The following is a 10,403-nucleotide window of genomic DNA, read 5'->3' on the forward strand; positions in this document are numbered from 1 at the left end:
ACATGTTTTGAAGTGTTCTTCTAAAGGAAGCAAATATTCTTCAGAAACAGAAAAAAAAAAGTAATTGAAATATAGTTTAATTTTGAACTTCTTTTAATATTAAAGTTATGCAAGTTTGATTAAAATAGAAATTTTAACCAAGAGTGAATTGCTCACTGAAGAACAGCTGTGTATGGTCTGCAGCTAATTTTCCACAGCAGCATGCTGTTCCACAGTCCTTCAGCTCCCTCTGCTGCTTAATCGATTCACAAATTTTTCATATTTGTATGGAGTTCTTACTTGGTTTTTTTAACCTCTGTTTCAATGAGAAAAAAGGATGCAGTTTTAAATTGCACCTGAAGCAATGAAATGATTGCTCAAATTGATAAACAGTGTGTGCAAAGTTCCATGTAATTACTGTCCCTCCTTTTCTCAGGGAATGAGAAGAAGCCCATTAGATTGTCCTGAATACTTTCAGGTGACTTGCTGTGCATATATTCTGCCATTATAATTTGACTTGGTATAACTGAAAAGTATCTGTTGCTTAAACTGACTTTTTCTGGATATGCAATTTTATTTCATAGAAATTATTACATAGAATCAAATAATCATTCAGGTTGGAAAGATCAATGAGTCTGACTGTTAACCTAACGATGCCAAGTCCACCACTAAACCTACACCTACATGTCGTCTAAATACTTTCAGAGATGGTGACTCAACTATTGTTCCAATACATGATAATCCTTTCCATGAAGAAATATCTCCTGATATCCAATCCAAACCTCTCCTGGCACAACTTGAGGTTATTTCCTCTTGTCCTGTCACTTGTTGTTTGGGAAAAGAGACCAAGCCCCACCTGGCCACAACGTGCTTTCAGGTAGTCATAGAGAGAGAGATAAAGTTTCCCCCAGGCCCCTTTTCTTCATAATAAAGGACCCAAATTTCTTCAACTGCTTTTTATATGACTTGTGCTCTAGATGCTTCATCAGCCCTATTTCCCTTTTCTGAACATGCTCCAGCACTTGAAGCAAGGGGTTCAAAACTGAGCACAGGATTCAAGGTGTGGCCTCACCAGTGCTGAGTATAAGGGGATGATCATTGCCCTGGTCCTCCTGATGCACGCCAGGATGCCATTGACCTTCTTGGCCACCTGGGCACACACTGGCTCATGTTCAGACAACTGTCAACCAACACCCCCAGGAGCACCTTTCCAGACACTCTCCCCCCAGCCTATAGTGCTGCACAGGGTTGTTGTGACCCAAGAGCAGGACCTAGCTCTTTGCCTTGATGAACCTCATACCGTTGACCTCGACCCATCAATCCAGCCTGACCAGATCCCTCTGCAGAGCCTTTTTACCCTCCAGTAAATCAACACTCCCACCCAGCTTGGTGTTATCTGCAAACTTGCAGAGGGTGCACTTGATCCCCTCATCCAGATCATCAATAAAGATATTACACAGGACTGGCTCCAATACTGAACCTTGGGGAACATCACGAATGACCCACAGCCAACTGGATGTAGCACCATTCACACCACTCTCTGAGTCCAGCCACCGAGCCAGTTTTTAACCCACTGAACAGTGCACCTATCCAAGCCAAGAGCAGCCAGTTTCTCCAGGAGAATGTTGTGAGACAGTGTCAGAGGCTTTACCAAAGACCAGATAGACTGCATCCACTAGGTCACCTTGTCACAGAAGCAGATCAGGTTGGTCAAGAGGGACCTGCCTTTCATAAACCATGCTGGCTGGGCCTGATCCCCTGTATGTGCCACATTATGGCACTCAAGATGATCTGCTCCATGACCTTTCCCGCCCCAAAGGCAAGGTTGACGGGCCTCTAGTTCCCTGGATCCTTTCGACCCTACTGGTAACAGGGCATCGCATTTGCTAACCTCCAGTCAACTGTGACCTTCCCATTAGGCCATGACTGCTGATAAATGATGGAAGATAGTTCAGTGAGCACTTCTGCCTGCTCCCTAAGTATCTATGGTTGGACCCCCATCCAATCCCAGGGACTTGTGTCTGTTTAAGTGGTGTAGCAGGTCACTGACTGTTTCCCCTTGGATTATGAGGGCTTCATTCTGCTCCCTGCCCGTCTCCCATGCCAGGGGGCTGGGTTCTCACAGAACAACTGGTCTTACTACTAAAGACTGAGGCAAAAAAGGCATTGAGTACCTCAGCTTTTTCCTCATTGTTACTGTGTTTCCCCTGCCATCCAATAAAGCATAAAGACTCTCCTTAGCCCTCCTTTTGTCACAAAGGCATTGATTGAAACACTTTTGCTGGTTATTTTACGCAATAGCCAGATTAATTTCTAGCTGGGCTTTGGCCCTTCTAATTTGGTCACTGCAAAACCTCATGACATCCTTGTAGTCCTCCTGAGAAGCCTGGACCTTCTTCCAACTCTTCTGTTTTCCCTGAGCTCCAGCCAAAGCTCTCTGTTCACTCAGTCTGGCCTGCTCCAGCCCCTTGACAATTTCCTTCTTGAAGCATGTCCAGCTTTCTTGACTCCTTTGCCCTTCACGACTGCCTCCCAAGATACCCTGCCAACCAAGCTCCTAAACAGGATGAAATCTGCTCTCTGGAAGTCCAAGGCAGCAGCTCCAATGAGTCCTCTCCTTACTCCTCCAAGAATTGCAAAATCAAACATTTTGTGATTACAGTGCCCAACATGGTCTCCAACTGTTTCATAGTGGTATAAATATATATGTTAAGAATTGTGTCTTTCTATAGCCCAATGTCCTCTTTATTAGCAATATTTCTTACAGATTATCTCTGCTTTCTTTCCAAGATTTTTATCATGTTCACATATCAAAAATGTTAAAGGAAAAAAAAAGCAATTTGTATGCTTGCATTTTCTAGTTTTTATTGCTATATTTTTCATTTCTAAGCTTCATAAAGCTTATCCCAGATAGAAGACAAATGTATATATTCAAACTATGTATTGGTCAAAATACAATATAAATGCAAACACACACACATTAAAGCAGAACTTTGGTTAATAAGGTAAAATGAAGGGAAGGCAGAATATGTCAGAACTATAAAAAACCCAGCATCATACATCATACTGACTAAAACGGTGACTTGAAGAACACTAAGGATTAAGGGAATATTAACACATACTATTATGCAGATTTCAAGGCATCTCTAATCCTCAAAGGATTTTGGAACCTGCAGGTCTATAGAGATTACATGGAAAATGGGAAGCCTAGAATTCAACGTATAATTTTCTCCATAGGTATCTAGGTTATTATACCCATTTTTTTCTGTTCAGATATTCAGCCATGAGATTATGTCAGTCACTGATGAATTACCCCAGGAAAATAAGATTATGAAATCTCCATTTGAAATTCTGTAAAACTACTGAAAGCACAGGTTTGAAGAATCTTAGTCAAGACCTAACTTCCTCCAGTACAACGGGGATGACTTTCAGTGCTACAGGGATCTACATCAATGCTTAGCCCCAGAAGCAATGGTTCCTGTAGGTATGAATATGCTACAACTGGAAATAAATGCAACCCACACATAGTCCAACACAAACAGAACTCAGGTAATTCAGGCTTGATCAGCTCTCTCAGGCACTTTGTGTGTGTTCTGCTTTGTCCTTTGTGAGGACTGTGCTTAGGTTTTAATCTTCTCAAAGTGTTTGCTGCTGATCAAGAAAAGGCAACACACTGTTGTCATCTTCAGGCATCTTGTTCCTGAAAGTCACCTTCGAAGCAGGACCACTGGGCTGGAGACTTATCACATGACTGAATACTTCCCAGGAGGAAATTACAGAATGATGGTCAGATCCAAAACATTGTAGATACGTGAATAGGTGGATTGCAGGACCCAAGTCTACAGTCAAACAAGGGCCCTGTCAAAGGCTGCTAAATTCTGGAGGTACTTGGGATTACCTCCCCCTTTTAGCTGTAGCATGTCAGGCTCTTGAAATTGGTGCAAGTGCTGACGTTTCCCTTCCTGAGGAGTTCAGTGCCTCACTGCAGCTCAAGTCTCACCAGAGTCTGCTGCCCCACCAGAGTCAAATTATGTATTGCCCAAAAAAGCTTCATACGTTGACAGTTCTGTTATCACAAAACATTTTGGAACACAGAACTGGAGAAGGTAACAATGATCATCCTACACAGCCCTCCAACACCAAAGACAATGAGGACATGAGCAGCATGTTCAGGGCATAAAGGACTCAAGTCACAAAAGCTTTCCCACCACTGGAAATGTTAGACCACCCAAGAATTTCAGGAGGTGCTCAAAAGCAAATGTGGCAGTTACTAATTTTTGGGTTTAGCCATAGTTATTAAATCTAGAGCACAGAGCTGTAGTTCAGGTGCCCATCTGTTAAAATAAAATGATGAAGATTATCAAGTTCATTACTGTGTATTGAAGACAGGGAAAATGATTTTATGGAAAGATTTATTCAGTGACAACAAAATTTTCAGAAACCAAGTCCTAGTCAGTCAGAGTGAAAAAATTAAAAGCACACTGAATTGTATTTGACAAGTTATTTGGCATACTAAATTATCTTTCTGGAATAACAGGTGAGGAAGCACTGTTTTTAGTCTTGTTCATTTACCCCATTTACTTCCACGGAAGTTGACTCATGAAAAATGTCGAAAAAATTCATTTATATGTGTGACAGATCTGCTGTTTCCACGAGCACTGTGGGCATAGACTATAACTCCAGATGTTACTGAACAATCAGTATTAATTCAATTTCTCACAAGGCTTTTCCTCCCCCTCCCTTACAAATTAGCAGTATAGCGATCTCTGTTCTGAAAGTCTCTGTAAGCACGTTTTGCATCTGCCTTGCTGTGTGGGATTCTTCCAAAAGGCTCCAGATCATTGAAGCAGGCATCAAAAACTTCATCCACAGCTTTTTCTGCTGTTTCTTTGCTAACTTTTCTAACAGCCAGAATGGAACGAATTGCTCTGTCTCGTACACAAGTCTAAATTGGAAAAAAAAAAAAAAAAAAGATCTGTCATTATTAGTGTAATGTTTCCAGATTTTGTCAAGTATTAACTCCTATTATACAGGCAACAATTTTGTATGAAAGAAGAGTCAAATAGTAGCTGTAGTAAGCATTAAAGTACATTTTAGTTCCATCCTGTGTAAACTATGTGCTTTAGTTTTCCATGTACAGATAAACCATGAAATAATGAAAAGACATTCCTTACAACAGGAATTAAAATACAATTTGGCGCTTTTTTTTGTAGGCTTTTATTTGTAAAATTTGACCTGGACACAAAAAAAAAAGTCAGAAAGAAACAGACACAAATATCAGTTAGGTTATTTACAAACTGAAATGCTGTAAAACAAAGGAATGACTTTTCTACTGGCCTTCATTTTGATACTTCTCTTTCTGGTAACTTTTTCTTACAGTTTGTTTACCGAAAGACCAAAAATATGTAAGCATCATCTACAAGCTAACTGCCACTCTAACATGAGCAATTACTTGGGTCTTAATCTGTAGATTATTACTATTTCATTACTATTCACAAAAATAATTCCTGCAAGACTTAATACACATGATTATTTAGAAATCTTCTCATTTTGCTTCCTTCCATTTTCAAAGACTTTTTAAGAGTGTCACCCACTTTAAATGGATAACATATTTCCTCTACATTTCCTGCAAGCCCTGCTTTTTGTTTGGTTTTATTAGCCATCCATTGTCAGTGGTAATGCTTTAAAACATGACTAAATGTTCAGGGACTTCACTCCAATAAAAATAACAAGGTGGGAAAAAAAACCCTAGCATTGATCATTAAGGGTTAGTTAAGAGGAAACAGCAACTCCCTGGCATCTATTTCTTTTTCTAAAGTTTTCAGCTATGAAAGTTCAGAAGGCTAAGACCAAGTAGGTAACATAACAATGTGTTAACAGCCACGGTTTTTACCTGATGGTGCCCTTTCAATCCAAATTTAAACCTGGCTATTTCATTCATCAAAGTACAGTCTCCACTGAGATTAGCAGCTCGAATCTATTGAGAAAAAAAAAAATCAAAAGATCAGAGAAAGACATGAACATACAAAGTCAAAGAAATTGTAACAAACACTTTTCTTCAGTATATTTCCGGTAACTGTTGGTAGAGGATATTCCCAAGGCCACTTCAACTTCCTAAGTACCTGTTACTACCATAACCTTTACATCCATCTCAGCCTCAGTGAACTACAACCTTCAAGTTTCTCCAGGAACTACCTCTCACACATCCCTAAAGTTTAAATAAATGAGAAGTAGAGATTACATGTATGTGTGTATTCTCCCCAGTCTATATCAGAATCTGTTACAGCAGTCAGGAATAAAGGCAGATACCTTTCAAAGATTACAGATGCAACACCAGAAGAGCAATAACCCATCTGTTTTGCAAAAATCTACATGTAAATGAGCATGTATGTTTTAGTTTGACTGTCTTGTCCTGTACACTAGAATTTCTTTTGTCTGCTAAATATTCTATACTCTACAGAGTCTGTTAGGAAATGTAAATAAATCCTGATTTCCTATAATTAAGTACCAGAGTGAAAATAAATGCATGAAAAATACAAAAAAGTAAGAATTAAAAAAGCTGTCAACAAAAAAATGTAAGTACCATATAATTAAGTAATCAAAAGACCTGAAGTGAACAAATAATCCTGACAAGAGCAAGAACATGCACAATCATGATTTATATAAAACTTATGTTTGAGGTTTACATGCTTTATTCTGCACTGTGGAAATGCCTGGACAAAAAAATAAAGTATATGATAGTTAAGAATTATTGTATTGGGTTTACATGGCAAAATGAGGGGCCTCCCAGGGTGGCTTCTGTGAGACTGAAGAAGTGGCTGAGCCTATGTCAGACAGAGACTGTTTCAACTGGTTTTAAAATAGACCCACCATTAGCGGTGCTGGTTGTATCTCTGTGATGACACATTCAAGAAAGGGTAAAAAACCTACAGGGCAGCTGTGAGACAGAGGAATGATGAAAATGTGAAGGAAACAGCCCCACAGACACTGAGGAAGGACAGGGAAGAGGTGCTGCTGGAATCAGAGGAGAAGACCATGGAGACAGAGGTTGTTTCCCTGCAGTCTGTGAAGGAACACAGTAGAGCAGATATCCACACTGCAGTCCAAGGAAGACATCGTGACATGAGAGACAAACATGCCTTGAAAAAAGCAGCAACCCATAGAGAGCCCATGCAGGAGTACATTTTCTGTCAGGAACTGTGGGCCTTGGGGGACCAATGCTGGAGCAGTCCATTCTTGAAAGACTGTATGCTGTGGAAAGAACTCAAGCTGGAGTAAGTCTTGAAGAACAGCAGCCCAAGAGAAAGACTCATGTGGAAGCAGCTCATGAAGGACTGTATTTCGTGGGAAGGGCCTCAAGCTGGACCAGGGAAAGAGTGCAAGAGTGCAGAGACAAAGTGTTATGAACTAACCACAGCTCACATTCCCTGGCTCCCTGTGCCACTTGGCAGGGAAGGAGATAGAAAAATCAGAAATGAAAGAGTGAAGCTGAGCATGGGATAAACTTTTCTGTGACAACATGATACAGATTACATCAGAAATCAAATAAAAGTCCGCAGATTCATACACACAACACCTGTGCCACATACACAAGAGGAATCCCTCCCAGCCTGTGCTCCATTTAATTTCACCTCCTAAAGTGGCAAGTGTTAAGGCCTTTAATACTCAAATGTCCTCTGAAACCACAGAATCATAAAATGGTTTGGGTTGTAATGGGCCTTAAAGATCATCAAGTCCTTATCTCCCTGCCATGGGCAGGGACAGCTTCCACTAGACCAGGTTGCTCAGAAGCTCATCCAAAGGTGATGGATTCATAAGTACAGTGTACTAGCAGCAATTTCACAATTACTCAAAAAATCAATGTTACAGGAAAAGACAAGTTTTTTGTTAATCAAAAAAGCCTAAACAAAACGAAGGTTAATGTGATAACTATCCAACATACCATGACTTCCATGGGATAAAAAGCATTCTATAAGAATTTGATTAATGTGCAAATGTGTTTTCACTTCTAACAACTCTCTTATTTGTCAATAGCCATTTCTAACACTCACAGTGATCACATTCTATGACATTAACTTAGTAATATTTGTGACAACTCAGTATTTCTTTTCTGAACAAAACTATTTAGGTTGACCTGACAGAAATGACAAAATGAATTAACAGGATTAAAACAAATTAATTCTGTGTAACAGACCATGCAACACCAAGCAACCCTAATAATCAGCAATAATTAATAAAATTACAACATCAGAAGCATTTTAACTTACCTCTGAACATGCTAAGTGCTTAACATTTTTAAACCAGTCAACGTGTGCACGGCAGTGATCAAATGCATGAATCAATTCATGTGTGACCACCCGGTTCATATGGGATTGTTGGCGAATGTTATTCTGACAGAGAACAATCTGCAGAAGAAGAGATACAGGTATCTTTTCACAAAGTTGCAAAACCTCCTTTACTTCTCAGAGACACACCACAGACAGCATTTAGGGTCCTTGGACTGGTGTTTTTCAACACTAACAGCCTTATCATACTGAAGTGTACTAGTTCCAATGCCATGGAACATCTTTTATTTGTCTTGTTTTCATTATAAACTCATGTATCAGTATGGGTAGATTTAATCCTAGCAACAAAACACTAAAAAAATTGCAGTCCTTTGAAAGGGTCCAGAACCTACCTGAGATGTGGCAGCATCAAAACCTCCACTGACACAGCCATCACAGTTTTCACAAGAAAAGTGCCGGTCATTGAAGACAGTGCTGAAAGGCCCAAACAAACAAAGTCACAGAAAAGAATTTGAAAAACTTCAGTCACTACTTATCATGGTGATGAAGTTACTACACAGAACAAGACAAATTAGTTTACATACCAACCAGATTGCTTCAGAGCCTCAAGGAGAAGTCGAGCATATGGATCTAGAAAAACATTGCTGCAATCAATTTCTCTAGACAAAAGTTTTGAAAATCATCTATAAACAAAATATAAAGACAATCAAGGAAAAAATCAAATAAGAAAAGCTCTGTACACGTTGTATTTAATTCTACTGCAATGCAATTGGCATCTGTTACACATCAGACTACGTGATACAGAATCATAGAACTGTTTGAGTTGGAAGGGACTTTAGTGATAAACTAGTCCCAGTCCCCCTGCCTCAGACAAGGACATGTTCCACTTGACCAGGTGCCTCAGAGCCCCATCTAACTGGGCCTTGGAACACTCCCAGGCATGGTGCAACCATAGCTTCTCTGGGCAGCTGTCCCAGTGCCTCACCACCCTCACAGCAAAAAACTTCTGTATATCTAGCCCAAGTTTGCCCTGTTGCAGTTTGAACTCATTATTCCTTGTCCTATCACTGCAATTCCTGATGAGGAGTCTCTGTCTGGCTTCCACATATGCCCCTTCAGACACTGGAAGGTTGCTCTGAGGTTTCCATGCAGCCTTCTCTTCTGTAAGCTGAACAGCTCCAACTTTCTCAGCCTGTCTTTCTAGGGGAGGTGCTCCAGCCCCTTTATCAACTTGACAGCCCTGTTCTGGACTCACTCCAACAGTTCTGTTTTCTTCTTTTGTTGGGGGCACTAGACCTGGATGCAGTACTACAGGTGGGGTCCCAGGAGAGCAGAATAGAGGGGAAGAATTGCCTCCTTTGACCTGCTGGCCATGGTCCTTTTGATGTAGCTCAGGATACAGAGTAAAAGCTGTCCAGGAAATCAAGTAATTCCTGACATTATTTTAATACTAATAACATAAATAGAACGGCCTATAGTGACCATCGTTTGCTGTCAACACTCACAGTCCACATCAAACAGTGCAAGGGGCACGAATGAACAGAAATTTGATAAATCATCTCAATTTCTCAGGAAAAAAAGAGAAGTACAGGAGAACCTTCTTACAAGAAAAAAAGCCTCTCTCAGCCACTTTCGAGATTGTATTTTGTCTTAACCAAAACCAGCGTGTTCCTAAATCAGCAGCCCCACACCGCCACCGGCTGGGGCCCAGTCCGGCCGCCGCGGGGGTGCTGCGGCAGGAGGGCAGGGCCCTCCCCGGGACCCGCGTCACAAGGTCACCGCCGCAAGCGGCCGCGGACGGCCCGGGTTCCGCCTCGGCACCTCTTCTGCGCCGCGGCCGGGCCCGCGGGAGGACGGAGGAGCACTTACTCGTTTCCAGGGTCAGCCTCAGCATCAGCTGGCACTTATTGTGGAAGGTGAAGAGGCTGCGGACCAGGAAGCTCTGCGGCTTCTTATTCCGGTCCGGGAAAAGCCGGTAGCCGAAGTCCTCCTCCTCCTCCTCCGCCCCTTTCTTCTCTGCCGGCGGCGGCGGATCAGCCTCCCCTTCCCCCATGTCCGGCCGTGGCGTCCCGCGCCTGCCGGGGGCACGCGGGGCCCGGGGCCGCGCCAATCGCCGGCTGCGCTCCCGGCACGTGGGAG

The 10,403-nt window shown here is 41.6% G+C and overlaps 1 protein-coding gene across 1 annotated transcript; it reads right to left on the reverse strand.

Annotated features, from left to right (window-relative positions):
• Positions 1-4,374: 4,374 nt before the first annotated feature.
• ATP23 (ATP23 metallopeptidase and ATP synthase assembly factor homolog) lies at positions 4,375-10,386 on the reverse strand. The gene is made up of 6 exons (XM_053942304.1): positions 10,134-10,386; positions 8,849-8,894; positions 8,657-8,738; positions 8,247-8,384; positions 5,873-5,956; positions 4,375-4,924 (listed from the first exon to the last, which is right to left on the reverse strand). Exons 1-6 carry the CDS (start codon positions 10,315-10,317, stop codon positions 4,721-4,723), a joined length of 738 nt encoding a protein of 245 aa, XP_053798279.1. The 5' UTR covers positions 10,318-10,386; the 3' UTR covers positions 4,375-4,720.
• Positions 10,387-10,403: the final 17 nt, after the last annotated feature.

Source organism: Vidua chalybeata, chromosome 5 (assembly GCF_026979565.1).
Source record: "Vidua chalybeata isolate OUT-0048 chromosome 5, bVidCha1 merged haplotype, whole genome shotgun sequence".
NCBI lineage: Eukaryota > Metazoa > Chordata > Aves > Passeriformes > Viduidae > Vidua > Vidua chalybeata.